This window comes from Equus przewalskii, chromosome 10 (assembly GCF_037783145.1).
Source record: "Equus przewalskii isolate Varuska chromosome 10, EquPr2, whole genome shotgun sequence".
Taxonomy (NCBI): Eukaryota; Metazoa; Chordata; class Mammalia; order Perissodactyla; family Equidae; genus Equus; species Equus przewalskii.
Genome location: NC_091840.1, coordinates 19,412,952 through 19,426,227, shown reverse-complemented (window position 1 = coordinate 19,426,227; position 13,276 = coordinate 19,412,952). Strand labels below are relative to the sequence as shown.

The 13,276-nt window shown below is 56.8% G+C and overlaps 2 protein-coding genes across 16 annotated transcripts in view; one reads left to right on the top strand and one right to left on the bottom strand.

The window, feature by feature from the left end:
- The first annotated feature begins 18 nt into the window (after positions 1 to 18).
- Positions 19 to 8,352, top strand: G6PC3 (glucose-6-phosphatase catalytic subunit 3). Of its 5 annotated transcripts, none has more exons than XM_070560386.1 (7): positions 60 to 481; positions 2,649 to 2,755; positions 3,160 to 3,250; positions 3,448 to 3,566; positions 3,762 to 3,903; positions 4,126 to 4,264; positions 8,243 to 8,352. In XM_070560386.1, the coding sequence occupies exons 1-7, from the start codon at positions 264 to 266 to the stop codon at positions 8,279 to 8,281; spliced, it is 855 nt and encodes a 284-aa protein (XP_070416487.1). In that variant the 5' UTR covers positions 60 to 263; the 3' UTR covers positions 8,282 to 8,352. The 5 variants fall into 5 exon arrangements, 4 of the variants coding, with proteins under 4 accessions (XP_008518805.2, XP_070416487.1, XP_008518802.2 ...); XM_008520580.2 differs by lacking the exon at positions 8,243 to 8,352 and adding an exon at positions 4,899 to 7,854; XM_008520583.2 differs by lacking the exon at positions 8,243 to 8,352 and having other exon boundaries at positions 19 to 481; positions 4,126 to 4,786.
- HDAC5 (histone deacetylase 5) overlaps positions 6,772 to 13,276 on the bottom strand; it is a 35,329-nt gene continuing 28,824 nt past the window's right edge. For 6 of the 11 annotated variants that reach the window (XM_008520573.2, XM_008520575.2, XM_008520576.2 and 3 more), the window contains 14 exons: positions 12,879 to 13,044; positions 11,986 to 12,119; positions 11,534 to 11,654; positions 10,965 to 11,014; positions 10,704 to 10,811; positions 10,222 to 10,277; positions 9,993 to 10,080; positions 8,900 to 9,019; positions 8,563 to 8,660; positions 8,270 to 8,388; positions 7,633 to 7,766; positions 7,279 to 7,363; positions 6,975 to 7,140; positions 6,772 to 6,894 (listed from right to left, as the gene is read on the bottom strand). In XM_008520573.2, the coding sequence (XP_008518795.1) occupies positions 6,855 to 6,894; positions 6,975 to 7,140; positions 7,279 to 7,363; positions 7,633 to 7,766; positions 8,270 to 8,388; positions 8,563 to 8,660; positions 8,900 to 9,019; positions 9,993 to 10,080; positions 10,222 to 10,277; positions 10,704 to 10,811; positions 10,965 to 11,014; positions 11,534 to 11,654; positions 11,986 to 12,119; positions 12,879 to 13,044 (1,485 nt within the window). In that variant the 3' untranslated portion in view covers positions 6,772 to 6,854. Of the gene's footprint in view, positions 6,895 to 6,970; positions 7,141 to 7,278; positions 7,364 to 7,632; positions 7,767 to 8,269; positions 8,389 to 8,562; positions 8,661 to 8,899; positions 9,020 to 9,992; positions 10,081 to 10,221; positions 10,278 to 10,703; positions 10,812 to 10,964; positions 11,015 to 11,533; positions 11,655 to 11,985; positions 12,120 to 12,878; positions 13,045 to 13,276 lie in introns of those variants that run through there. The other 5 variants (XR_011522985.1, XR_011522983.1, XR_011522986.1 and 2 more) reach the window with 2 other exon arrangements.

Below are 13,276 nucleotides of genomic sequence, written 5' to 3'. Positions count from 1 at the left end.
TTGTCCCCTGCGCTGCCCAGTAGAGAGGAAGGCCGGGGAAGAGCGCAGGAGGAAACGGTACCCGCCGGAGGCCCGGCTCGCGCGAGCCTGGGCCGGTCGGGGGCGGGTTAGGGGCAGGGCTTGCACCGGTCGCTGGGGACGGGGCGGGGCCTGGGGCTCGGAAAGGTGGGCTTTGGAGGGCGGCGGTTGGCTGCCGCCTTGTCGCCGGGACTGCTCGGCTTCCGTCCTAGAGCAAAGGCGGCTTGGCCGGCCCCGGGATCGCCATGGAGTCCGCGATGAGCGCGGGCATCGCAGTGGCCGAGGCGCTGCAGAACCAGCTGCCCTGGTTGGAGAACGTGTGGCTCTGGGTCAACTTTCTCGGCGATCCCAAGAGCCTCTTTCTGTTCTACTTCCCCGCGGCCTACTACGCCTCTCGCCGCGTTGGCATCGCGGTGCTCTGGATCAGCCTCATCGCCGAGTGGCTCAACCTCGTCTTCAAATGGTGAGACAGCGAAGCCTTCCGGCAGTCTGGCCACCCACCCCTAAGGACCCTGAGTCCTGTGCAAAACCTGATCTCTCTCAGCAAGTGCCCCAGAGGCCTGGATTCCCCTCCCCTCCCAGTGAACCCGTGGCCTTAAGACCTCTCCACCCCTACCCCGTAGCCCCTGACTTTTCAAGCCTTTGAGCATCTTTGTGCATCTTTGACTCAGACCTCAGAGACTCCTCATCCTACTCGTTAGACCAGTTTCTCTCAAACGGGCCTGATCAGAGAAATCACCTAAGGGGCATGTTTAAAATGCAAATACTCCATCCCGCCTCAGACGTAGATTTAGAAACTCCAGAAGAAGGGCTGGGAATCTGTATTTTAACAAGCATCTATGGTGACTTAAGTAGCAGAAAGTCCTGCTTCTCAACTCACTTTTTCACTCATCTATTCATTCATTTCTTTGACGTAGTTTCTAAGAAGCATGCTTTGTGCTGGGCTTCACCCTAGCTGCTAAGGACAGAGAAAGCTTGCAAATTAAGGTGTGGTCCCCGGGACTATGACCAGCAGTGCAGGGAGCGCTTGAAAACTTGCTGGAAATGCAGAATCCCAGGCCAGAGGTACTGAATCAGAATCTGCATTTTAACAAGGAACCCCCCAAGTGATTCGTGTGCAGGTAAAGTTTGAAAAGCACTGGGCTAAAGCATTGCCTTCCAGTGAATACTTTCTGTTCTTCCTTTTGTCCTTCATTCACTAGTAGGCTCTTCCCTCAGACTTAGAAGCCAGGAATCTCAGGCAAGTGGGTGGGGACCTTGGGGCTTATCTCTTTGTGCCCCCTGTTCTCTCTTGGGTGCAGAAGGGAGCTCCCACTGGGCATACAGCTGCCCCCCGCCCCCCGCCTCTGTTGCCAGATCCCCAGCCTGGGAGAGGGAAGGGAGGTTCATAGGAGACACTTGAATCGGCTGGAATGACTTGCTGAAAAAATGAATTTGGAGTTACCTTCCCTTCCACTCTTCTCTGCAAGGGTTCATGCGTACTGTAAAGGGAAAAGCGGTTGTCTAATCATTTCCTTCTTGCCTAATTGCCCTTTGCTTTGTGCTCTCTCCTCCCTCAGTCTGTATACGTCTCCCTCTCTAGTCCTGTTCGCCTAAGAGTCAGCCACCCCCCTGGGTAAACACTCTTAATGCCCCCCACATGTCAAAGCCCCCATTTTCTTTTTTTTTTTTGAGGAAGATTATCCCTGAGCTAACATCAGCTGCCAATCCTCCTCTTTTTTGCTGAGGAAGCCTGGCCCTGAGCTAACATCCATGCCCATCTTCCTCTACTTTATATGTGGGACGCCTACCACAGCATGGCTTTGCCAAGCGGTGCCATGTCCACACCCGGGATCTGAACCAGCGAACCCCGGGTCACCAAAGTGTGCACTTAACCGCTGCGCCACCAGGCCAGCCCCAAAGCCCCCATTTTCTAAGTATCCTTTGAGCACCTGCTGTGTGAACAAGGCTCCGTTTTGGGCAGAGAAGGGCAAGGCCCTTCTGTACCTCCCTCCCCAGCACTTGGCTTCATGCCAGCGTCTCTTCTGCTCTCCCACCTTTTCTGTCTCTGGCCACAGCAGCCTCTTCAGTGTGTGGCTTCCTGGGGTCCAGCCAAGCACCTGCTAGGGCAGGGGATTTTGAATTTTTTGTTCTTCTTAGCCTTTCTCTGCCTCTTCTCTCCATATCCTACTTCCATTTTCAGACATGAGAGCCTTACCTAAGTAATTCAGGCACAGGTAACTCGGGCTGGAATTTGGGAAATGGAGAGAGGGGAGAGCAAGAGCCTCAGTGAGGGTCTGGGAGGGAGGGGAGGAGAGAGCCAGGTCCTGGGCTCTCTGTGGATGAGAAGAGCAGAGCTGGCCCTGCAGTGAGAAGGGTAAGAGTAGGACTTCTGAGCATCCCAGAGCATACACACACACCCACCACAATCTCTTGCCTGCTTATCACTTTTTAAAAAACAGTGTGCTTTCTTCTGTTCCAAGGTAAAAAGCCATGGGAAGGTAATGGCCCAGACTTGGACTCCCTCCCTTGGGCATCCCAAGACTCCACCCTGCAGGTCCCCCAGAGTACACCCAGGTGTCTTTCTGCCCCTCTTCTGTTCCCCTGCCTATGTGTGTGCCTAATGTCATCTTGCATCTGTTGTCTTCTAGGCTTCTGTTTGGAGACAGGCCCTTTTGGTGGGTCCATGAGTCTGGGTACTATAGCCAGGCCCCAGCCCAGGTTCACCAGTTCCCCTCTTCTTGTGAAACTGGTCCAGGTGAGAAGCCTCAAACCTCCCTTTCCTAGCATGCTTAGGGTCCAGTTGAGGGTTTCAGAGTACTTTTCAGCCAGGGTGGCCCAGCCTCTCAGTGACTGGCCCAGGGAACAAAGAAACCCCAGGAAGACCAAGTTGAATTCTGGGAGGAGAGCACCCAGGCCAGTGTGCCAGCTGCCCACTTTGTTTAAAGTACAGCCAAGAGACACAGATTGTAGCAGAAGCAGTGCTACGAGAGAGCAGTGGCCTCAGGTTGGGGTGAAGGCGGCTCAGGGCAGAGGGAGCTATGGACCAGTGCTGGGGGAAGGCTCTCTTCTCAGCCAGGGGGATGCTGCTGTGTTGAGATCACCAGGGGCACATAGGTTTCACCTTCATCTTCTTACCACAAGCTTCTGGATCCCCCACAGGCAGCCCTTCTGGACACTGCATGATCACAGGAGCAGCCCTCTGGCCCATAATGACGGCCATCTCTTCCCAGATGGCCACTCGGACCCACAGGTACACCTTGGCATTGCCCACCAATGGGAGCAGGGGTGATGGCACCCTGGACCCAAAAGACCCAGCAGCAGGGCATCCTGGGAGCTGAAGTTCTGGGGACCCTGGGGCATTTGGTCAAACCACAAAGTATTTGGGTTCTGAGGGAAGCCAAGCTGTGTGTGGACGCCCCCTGAATCATTTGCCTCTCTTCTTTTTAGCCGCTGGGTGAGGATGATACCTAGCTTGGCTTATATCACCTTCCTACTGGCGGTTGGCCTGTCCCGGGTATTCCTCTTAGCGCATTTTCCTCACCAGGTGTTGGCTGGCCTAATAACTGGTGAGCAACTGGGACAATAGGGTGGGCCCTCAGGGTGCCGTTCGCAGTGGGAGGACCAGTCTAGGATCTTCCTGTTGTACAGCCCACCCCAAGGCCCCCCTTATGTCTCAGTCTGTTCTCTTGCCAAGCTGTGCTGTCACTCGGGGGATTCATAGTCCCAAACTCCTTGAAGCTGCTGTCACCCAACTCCCCTAGGTGCTGTCCTGGGCTGGCTGATGGCTCCCCAGGTACCCATGGAGCGGGAGCTAAGCTTCTATGGGTTGACCTCACTGGCCCTCTTACTGGGCACCAGCCTCATCTATTGGACCCTCTTTACGCTGGGCCTGGATCTTTCTTGGTAAGTCCTGCTTTGAAGCTTGGGCAGGCTGAGGCCTCTCATGCCTCAGTACCTAGCCTGGTGGGTCTCTGGTTTGTTGTTGCTAAAAAAGGACACATTACCTGTTCATAAACATAGACTCTCCTGGTGTCAGAAAAGAACATGGGAGTAGGGGCTGAGAGCCATTGGCCCGCTAGGTTCCAGGGGCATGTCTCTCCTAGCAAAGACTCTTCCTCCCCACAGGTCCATCAGCCTGGCCTCCAAGTGGTGTGAGCGGCCTGAGTGGGTGCACGTGGACACTCGGCCCTTTGCCTCCCTGAGCCGTGACTCAGGGTCTGCCCTGGGTCTAGGCATCGCCCTGCACTCTCCCTGCTATGCCCAGGTACGGCGGGCATACCTGGGAAATGGTCAAAAGATAGCTTGCTTTGTGCTGGCCATGGGGCTACTGGGCCCCCTGGACTGGCTGGGCTACACCCCTCAGATCAGCATCTTCTACATCGTCAACTTTCTCAAGTATACCCTCTGGCCATGCCTGGTCCTGGCCCTCGTGCCCTGGGTGGTGCACATGTTCAGTGCCCAGGAAGCACCACCCATCCGCTCTTCCTGACTTCAGGTGCCTCCTATTTGCCACTTTCCCTCCCACAAAAGCAACACTCCATGATCTCCAGTCCAGGAGGCAGCCCATCCCCTTCGAGCCCCCAACAGTCCCTGTTCATCTTGAATTTCCCACTTCTCCCACCACATGGTCTTAGCCCCAAAGAAGGGCCATGTGTCTTGCAGAAAGGCTGGTCCTCCTCCTGCCTTCCCTCCCAAGTCCCCAAAGAGCAAAGGCAACAGCAAGACCAGTGGGTTCCTGCAACACTGTGAGGGGCTCAGAGCAGCCTCAATAAAGCCCTTGAACATTTCTGGATTCCTCTCTTGCCTGTGCGCACATCTCCACTGAATTTGCCTGCACGTGTGCAAGTGGAACCATGGCCAGGCTGCCTGTTCTGAACCTTCCAACCCTGTTTCCACAGAGGCAAGGAATCAAAAGGAAACGGGAGAGCTGTAAACTCACTTGAGACCTTCAAGCCTGGGCCCCCTCCCCACCATCACCACCTCGGCCACACAAGAGGTCCCTTGAGGTGCTGTGGCTATATTCAGTGAAACCATATCTTTCACCTACGGGACAGAGATCCCACCCCCTCCCACCCTAGTCTCTCGTTTCCTAAATTGGCTGGTCCAGGGGCTGGAGAAAAGAGCAGTTTTTTGTCCAGGAGGGAGAATGAGAACCTCTACTCCATTTGGGAGCCCGAAGAACAGAGACATTGGCTCCAGAAGGCACTGCCAGAAACAAGTTTATTTATACAAGGACACACAGTGTAACGGGTTACAAAATACTTAACTGAAATCCATATCCAGGGAGACAAAGCAAGGAGTGGGTTTACATGAGAACCAGACCAGCCATGGGGAAAGGGAGGGTGAGGGGCCTGGAGCTGGGTTCAGCATGGGGAAGCCTGGTACACTGGGCCCAGCCCCATCCCCATCCCCCAAGAGGATCTAGAATACACTAACAACACACAAGACACAAGCACACAATGAACCGATGGTGGTGGGACTCCTGCCCCTCACCTGGCTCCCTCAACCCTGCTCAGGCCCCCGTTAGGATAATAAATATGTAAACAGATTGGTGGGGCCCTGGGGATGGGAGGAAAGAAAGTATACGTGGTGTTGGGAAGGAGGAGGGAGGAAGTTGGCCCCCTAGGAGCCGCTTCCCATCTTTGGTTTCCTATAGGCTGGACAGCATTCCCTAGAAGCCTTGTAGGCCCCCAACCCTGGAAACAGAGGGCTAGGCTGGGCTCCTAGGGAAGAAAGGGTGGTGCCCAGCCCCCTCCTGGTCTTAGCTCCCTTGGGCTGGTGGCCAGCAAAGGAAGCCCAGGAGAAAGGGAAGCTACAGCTGAGGGCAGACTCCTGGGTTCTAGTCCTACCCCTTCTAAAACCCCACTCTCACCACCCCCAGGCTTCAAAGCAAAAGGCCTCAGGAGGGAGGGAGGCCACTGACCCTTCTACTCGCAGCATGCTGGATGGCTGGGGAAATCTGGTCCTGAACAGCAGGGGGGCTCTCACCAGCCTGGAGCCCCCCTGCAGGGACCACCTTCTCCCCCTCCCCAGGCTGTGCTAGCAGAGGGCAAGGAGGCCAGTAGAGTAAGGTAGAGAGCAGGCCTGTTTCTGTGGCTCCTCCTGGTCCCTCAGAACCCAGGAGTCCAGCCCTATCCCTCCCCATACACTTTCACCCCCTCCAGCCCCTGGGAAGGGGAAGTAGGCCCTGAGGAGTGTGAGGCAAGACAGCTCTGCCCCCAGACCTCAGGCCCATGTCCTAGGGGACAGCCTTCCCCTTGGTGCTGAGGCCAGGAGAAAGGAGGAGGAGAAAGGAGCCTGTGCAGAGATGGTGAGGACAACAGAAGGGGAAAAGGGTGGGGCATTGCAGGGCGGGAGCCCACCTCCCCTCCACTCTACATCTACATCTTAGAGTGTAGAGGGACCCTCCGGATCCTCCCCTGAGGCTGGAGAGGGGAGGAGGGTGAAATTAAGGCATTTCCCCCCAAGTCAGCTGAAGCCAAGGCACCGGACTTACTGTTCCCTCCTCACTCAGAACCGGAAGGTACTATCTTGGCCCCCATGCCCACCTTGAGCTGGCCCAGGCTTCCAGGGGGAAAAGGACAGAATGCAGGAAAGTGGGTGTGGGATACAACATGGCGAAGGGGCTGGAAAGGGCACCCCCAGGCCCTATAGAGGGAGCAAACTCCTAGAGCTGAGATGTGGGCCACAGTCCGCGGGGGAGGTGGGGGGCCTGAGGCAGCTTAGAGGAGCAGGAGGGGCAAGGCTGAGAGACCCACACGGCACACGTTGTTGAATGTGTGACTTTTTGTTTTTAATAGAAAAAATAAACAAAATCACAATGATGAAGCCCAGAGGGAATTGGGGCCAGGGCATCACAGGGCAGGCTCCTGCTCCATGGGCTCCTCTGCTGGCCTGTGGGGACAAGCACAGGGAGGGGCACTGAGTAGGGAGTACCAGCTTGGGCAAGGGCAAAGAGGTGGGGGGAACCTTACCTGGGGCTGTGCTCCCGGGCTGCAGCAGCCTGGGCCTGCTCAGCCCCCACCGACAGCAAGGCCATGGCGCTCACAGTCTCAGCCTCCTCTGTCTCACCTGCCTGGGCCTCCCGCAGGGAACGGCCCAGACCAGCGGCAAACCTCTGCACACAGCTCCAGTGTTTGCCTGTGGACGAGGGGTGGACAGGGGGTCAGAGAGGGCAGAAACCCCCACATGTATATCCCCAGCCCTGGTGTACCCACAAGCTCCTCCCCACCCCTTAGCAAGCCAAGGTCTGAGCCCCTCCGCCTGTCCCCGACGCACTCTGGATCTCGATGACTTTCTCTAGTGTGGCCACTGCATTGATGTTGGGCTTTTGCTGCAGGATTGCCTCGTCCAAGGGCTGCAGCTAGTAGGAGAAAGAAGAGAAGGTTTAGGGTGGTGAGTGAGTGGCAGGGCCTGCCCCTCTCATGACCCCGCTCAGTCCCAGACATCTCCCATGACAGGAGGAACCCCAACTCAGAAAGCCCTCCCTGGACACCAGCTGTCCTTACGACCCAGGAAAACCTTCCCAAAGGCCCTCGGTGCTGCTTGACCCAAGGAAGAGGCCCTCCCTCCTGGTCTCTCAGCCCCTGGCCTACAGGCCCACCTCCCCCAACCCCTCCCTGCACCACTCACCTCCACGCTGAGCAGAGCTGAGACGCAGGCCTCAGAGGCATCACAGATGGCGGTCAAGTCGTGGCCTCCCTCCAGGGCCAGCACCACCCGGCCCCCTGCCAGCGTCATCAGCTGCCTGGTCAAGTGGCCAAAACCTTTAGGGATGGGTGAAGGGAAATGAAATAGTAAAAAAAAAAAAATCAATTCAAGAGAAAATAAGAAAGAAGAGAAAAAGAAATACAAGAGGTGGGACAAAGAACACAACATAAGATGGTAGATTTAAACCCAAATATATGTGTCCATAATAAAATTCAATGTCAGTGGACTAAATGTTCCATTAAAGACCAAACATAAAAGACTGGATAAAAAATTCTAATTACATGTCTTACAAGGAGCACCACCGAAATATGAGGGATCCACAAGCTCCATCCTTATGCCTCTGGGAAGACATACACCCTCTGATACCCCACCTCCCACCTGCCTGGCCCTCAAGGCCAGGGTGGCGGGATGGGTGCTGCTAGGATGATTCCAAGTCTTGGACCTGCCCCCAGCTCGCCTCCTCCCAACCTCTGTAATATCCATCTATTCCTGCTCCATGCCCCCACTCAACCCCATCCTCACTATTTCACAGCCTCCCTCAATCCCCCAGCAGGCTCACATCTGGCGGTGACAGAGTAGCCACCCAGCGGAGACAGGTGTCCCTCAACAGCATCAAACCCGGCAGAGACTAGGACCACGTCAGGTGAGAATTCGTGGGCAATGGGCATCACCACTGTCCTGCAAAGGGAGGGCCCAAGCTGACCCTAGTCGGTGGCTGGGCAAGGCCTGGCCCCACTCTGTGTCCCCCCAAGAGACAACCCCCTCCACCCACACCGAACTGAGTGCCTTCTGTCCCTCCCACAACAGGGCCCCAGGGTTCCCACCCCTCCCTTGGCCCTTCTCAGTCCCCACCTGAAGGCCGTTAGGTACTCCACGTCTCCGATGGGGGGGTCCACACCTCCCGTCCATGCCACGTTCACATTGTACCCCACGCCTGGCCCACCGCCAACCTGGCAGCATGGTGGGGGAGGGGTTATTCTCACTGCCTGGGGATCCCAGACATTGCCCCCACCCTCAGCCCTGCCTCCAGCCCTCACTCCATTGACCTCTGCTAAGCATGGAGGGGCAGATGGCTGGCATGGTCCTCCCACTAGGAGTCCCAGCACCACCATGGGCCTCCATGGCTCCCTGCCAGGTCCCATTCTGCTACCTCCCCAAGGAGCCCCACATTTCAGCCCAGGAGCTGTACCTCTTCAGGAGCCCCAGAGCCTGGAAAGAAGTTCCCATTGTCATAGCGATGCAGGGAGATGTAGAGCACAGAGGGGTCATTGTAGAACGCTTGCTGGGTACCATTGCCATGGTGAATATCCTAGTGGGGAGGGTGTAAGCATCAGGGAAATGACCCAGGCTCTGGCCCAAAGGTCAAAAGTCTACTTGCCTCACCCCACCTACAGTGAGCTCTTTGGGTACAGCCCACCACTAGCTACAGGTATCTGTGTTCGTTCACAACAGTGTCAACTCCATGTTTCTCTAACCAAGGTCTGTGGCCCAGGACGTGGCATCTCGCAGGGAAGAGACAAAGCCATGGGACAAATGTGGCTAATCTCCCCAGGAGCCCATTCTACTCAACAGTGTAGGGGGCAACATAAGGCTAGTAAGGAAGTGAAAGCAGACAGATACACTCTGAAGAAGACTCCAACATTTACATGAATTTTTAAGCCAAAGCTGGCCTTCAAAGAGATTTCATCCTTGCTGAGGATTGCTCCTGGCTACTTCCTTGGCTCACAGGGAGTAGTGGGTGCCTTTCCCTCTGCCATGAGAGGTAGGGTTTGAGAAGCACCACGCAGGAGCAAGAGCAGAAGTGTCAGGACCAAAAGGCCTGATCTGAAACACAGTGCCAACATCCCAACCTAAGCGGCCTTGGTTGGGTAAGTCACCCAACAGCTCAGTGTCTCCATTTATAGAAATGGACATCCAGTTCTTATTATGTGAGGTGGCCGTGAACAGCACCATGGCCTGGCACATGGTCAGCCCCCACTCAAGAGTGGCTCTAGCAATGGTAGTAGCAGTCTCTGCTGTTCAAAGGAGGAAGTCCCTTCAGTTGCTTGAGGCTGCAAGGTGGGGGCCAAGATGGACCAGGGGCTAAAACCACTTTTTGAGTCTCCCCTACTGAACAGGGAGCCCTCTGGGAATGTGAGGGCTGGGCTAATGCTCCAGCAGGAAGGTATAATGTTAGTCATTAGGCCCAGCTCCAACAGAGGCACCTGAGGAAGAGGGGCGGGGGGGTGGGGGGGGGGGCGCTTCCTGAAGGCTGACCCTGGCCCCACCAGCGCACTGCCTACCCAGTCTACGATGAGAACCTTGCCCACGTTCAGCTTCTGTTGCAGGAGTTTGGTTGTGATGGCTACAGAGTTGAAGAAGCAGAATCCCCTGGGAGGTGGGGGGAGAAAATGGCATGAGGTCAGCCTTAGCAGATGTTCACTCCATGAGCAATAGATACCGCATCAGCTCAGCTGAGAGGGAGGAGGGGTGAGGGCAGCAGGTCTACTACAGGGCTGGGGTGGCACTCACATGGCTGTGGATTCCTCAGCATGGTGTCCTGGGGGTCGGATGATGGCAAATCCATTCTGAAGAGGTGCAGACAGAGGGACAGAGATAAGAGACAGACAGGCAGGCAAGGTGGCCACAGAGTGGGTGGACACACAGAAGGAGAGAAGCATAAGCCAGGCAAGGAAGGGAACACAGATCAGAAATATATATCCCACACATCTTTAGGAACGCCCGCTATGGGCCAACATGGGCAAGCAGACACCATCTCTGGCTCAGGATACCCATGAGAGCACCAGACATTAATGCCTCTTTGTTGGTCCCTCTATACCCCTCACCCCCTAGCTGGTCCTAGAGCTGTCACTTCCTCCCAACTCTGGCACCTGAGAGTTGAGGTTGCAAAGGACAGTGCCATACTGATGGGAAAGCCAAAGCTGCCCCCATGTTGCACTCCTGAGGATGCAGGACCAAGCCAAGTTGTGCTGAGTCTCCCAGCACGCACTCACCTTGAGCTCTCCAGCCGCCACCTTGAAAGCCAGCTCCACCAGGCAGCCCACCGCCATGCGCACAGCACTGGAGGAGTGCATCTCGTTCCACACGGTGTCACTGTCCACCTGCGGGAGCAGGAGAGCAGGCTTCAGCGTGCCCCCTGCAGGGGGAGGGCAAGAATGGGGGTGGGCACCTGGATAGCAGACCAGCAGCGAGAAGAGAAGGGCCAGAGCTGGAAGAGCCACCCTCCCATCTCCACTGGCAGGTGCCCTACTCACCCCGATGCCCCCACAAGGCAGCATGGCGTACATCTTCTGGCTGATGGGGCCTGCAGAGAAGAGGGACAGGGCTACTCTGGAGGTTGCCTCGACTGCCAGGGCTGCAGGGTGGGGTCTGCAGAGGGCAGTGAGCTCAGTCATAGAAAAAGGTGGCCAAACCCAAGCACAGGACAGGTTTCTGCAGCCCACATCGGTTGGGAGATGTCTGTCCCCTATTCTAGGGGGACATCCTATCCCTGGGGCAGATGGCAGGGAGAAAGGGGAACGATCGGTAAGGAGAAGAGCAAACTGTTCCCCCATCACCAAGCCTGACCCGTCGCCTTCCATCCTCCTGCAATGCACCCTACCAGCACGTTCTGTTCATGTTGTAGTCTATGTGAATGGCACGCCCTGGAGGTATGCAACGTGGCCACTGTGCCACCTCTGCCACAGGGATGACCTGTGCCCATTGGGACCCACTTGTCTACCCTGACCGAGTAGTCTTCTGAACCATCCCACCTACCCCTATCCCACCTAGGCAGTGGACAAGGCCTGGCCCATGCCCTGCCCACCAGCCCGTCAGCTCTCACCGAGCAGCTTCTTGCTGTCCAGCTTCTGTCGGTTGAGGGGGCTGGTCCCATAGAGCAGGGTGTGGTATTCGGAGTGCACAGTCTGGATCTCATCCAACGTGGCTTTGCGACCCCGGATCCGCTGCCAGGGGAGAGCAGGAGAGGCCAGTGAGGGGTGGCACTGGAGGTCCAGTTCTCCTTGATGCCCACACCCTCTCTGCCCCACATGGAGCCACTTTCTGGCCCCCTGGGACTCCAGTCCAGGACCCTCTCCAGTGAGCTGGGGACCATTGAGCTGGGGAACACAGGCTGCAAGAGGTGGAACCGGAAGGTGGCTCGGGGGACTGGCCGTGAGGTTGGAGTTGAAGAGAGGATGAGGAAGAGACACAGAGAGAGGCTTCACCAACAGGGGAGATGCAAAGGCTTTGGCTGGGTTGGAGTTGGGGGCTGGAGGAAGGAAGGGTTCCCCTTACCTCGCACTTGCTAAGCAGGCCTGTCTCCTGCAGCCTGGACCAGATGCTCTGAATCCGGCCGGCGTGCTCAGGGTGCACATGTGTGTTCCCACACATGCACTGGTGCTTGAGCATGAAGGTATCGTAGACCACACCTGGGCCGGAGACACACCTGTCAGCCAGCACTGCTCTGGGCCTTGTCACAGTCTGCCCCTCTTCTCTTCTCCTGACATGCCTTTCCTCCTTTACTGCCTGTCAGATGCCTCCCTACTCCTCAGGCCTCAGCCAGGCTGCCCTCGACAGTTTTGATCTCTGCCCACCATGCCCCCACACTGTTCCCCTCTCACCACACCTCCTCCTTCCCCACCTCCCGTCACCGCCCCTATGTGCTGTTCCCCCTACATCCCACTGGTGAGATGGGACCATCCTCAGGCATCTGTGCCCCCTCAGAGCTCTCATGGGGCAGCTTCACACCGAAGAGCTTTCTGGAATGGACTTAGGCCTCATTCTTGACCTCACGGGGAGAAGGAGGGGAAGCTAGAAGGGCAGGACCCAAGTGGGACAGTGGGCTCGCTCCACTCAGTGCTCCAGGACTTGTGCGGTGATGGCACAGAATCAGGTGGCTCTCTCAGCGGTGGTGCGTGGGGGCTCTGAAAAAGATGCTGTCCCAGTGGGTAGGGACAGGGCACTCACCACCCTCTCAGTGGGGTAGAGGCTGCCACCACTACCAACGGTGGCTGTGGTACACAGGGAGAGAACAAAGGCCTGTTTTCTCTCCCTTCGTGGAGCTTTGAGGGGCCCTAGCAGTCCCTTCAGGGTAGGGGCTACAGCTCTTCACAATGCCCACAAGGCTGGATGTCATGCACAGGCCCCTGGCACATGGTGGACGGACAGCCGGTGGTAGTGGGGCTCACCTGTGGTGAAGAGGTGCTTGGTGGGCTGGTCTGGGGGGCTCTTCATGCCCCCAGGGGCAGCAGGTGAGGACTGGGTGCGGCCCAGGGCCTGGTGGGGCACAGTGGCCAGGCTGAGGGGTGCCTGGTACACCTGCAGCGGCTGCAGCTGCTGGACATCTGAGAACACCTGGGAAGGAGGAGAGTGGGTGCTGAGGCTTAGCGTGAGAGAGAAGTGAGGAGGGAGGCCCCAATCCAGCCCTACTCTTCCAAACCTCCTCCTTCCCCACCTCCTCCCTCCAGGGACAGGAGACACTCTAGCCTTTACCATCTCCCTCTCTGAGGAGATAGGGAGGGATGGGGGGACGTGATGAGTCATGCCAGAGTAGCATTGAGGTAAGAGGCTGGGAGGGATGGGGGCG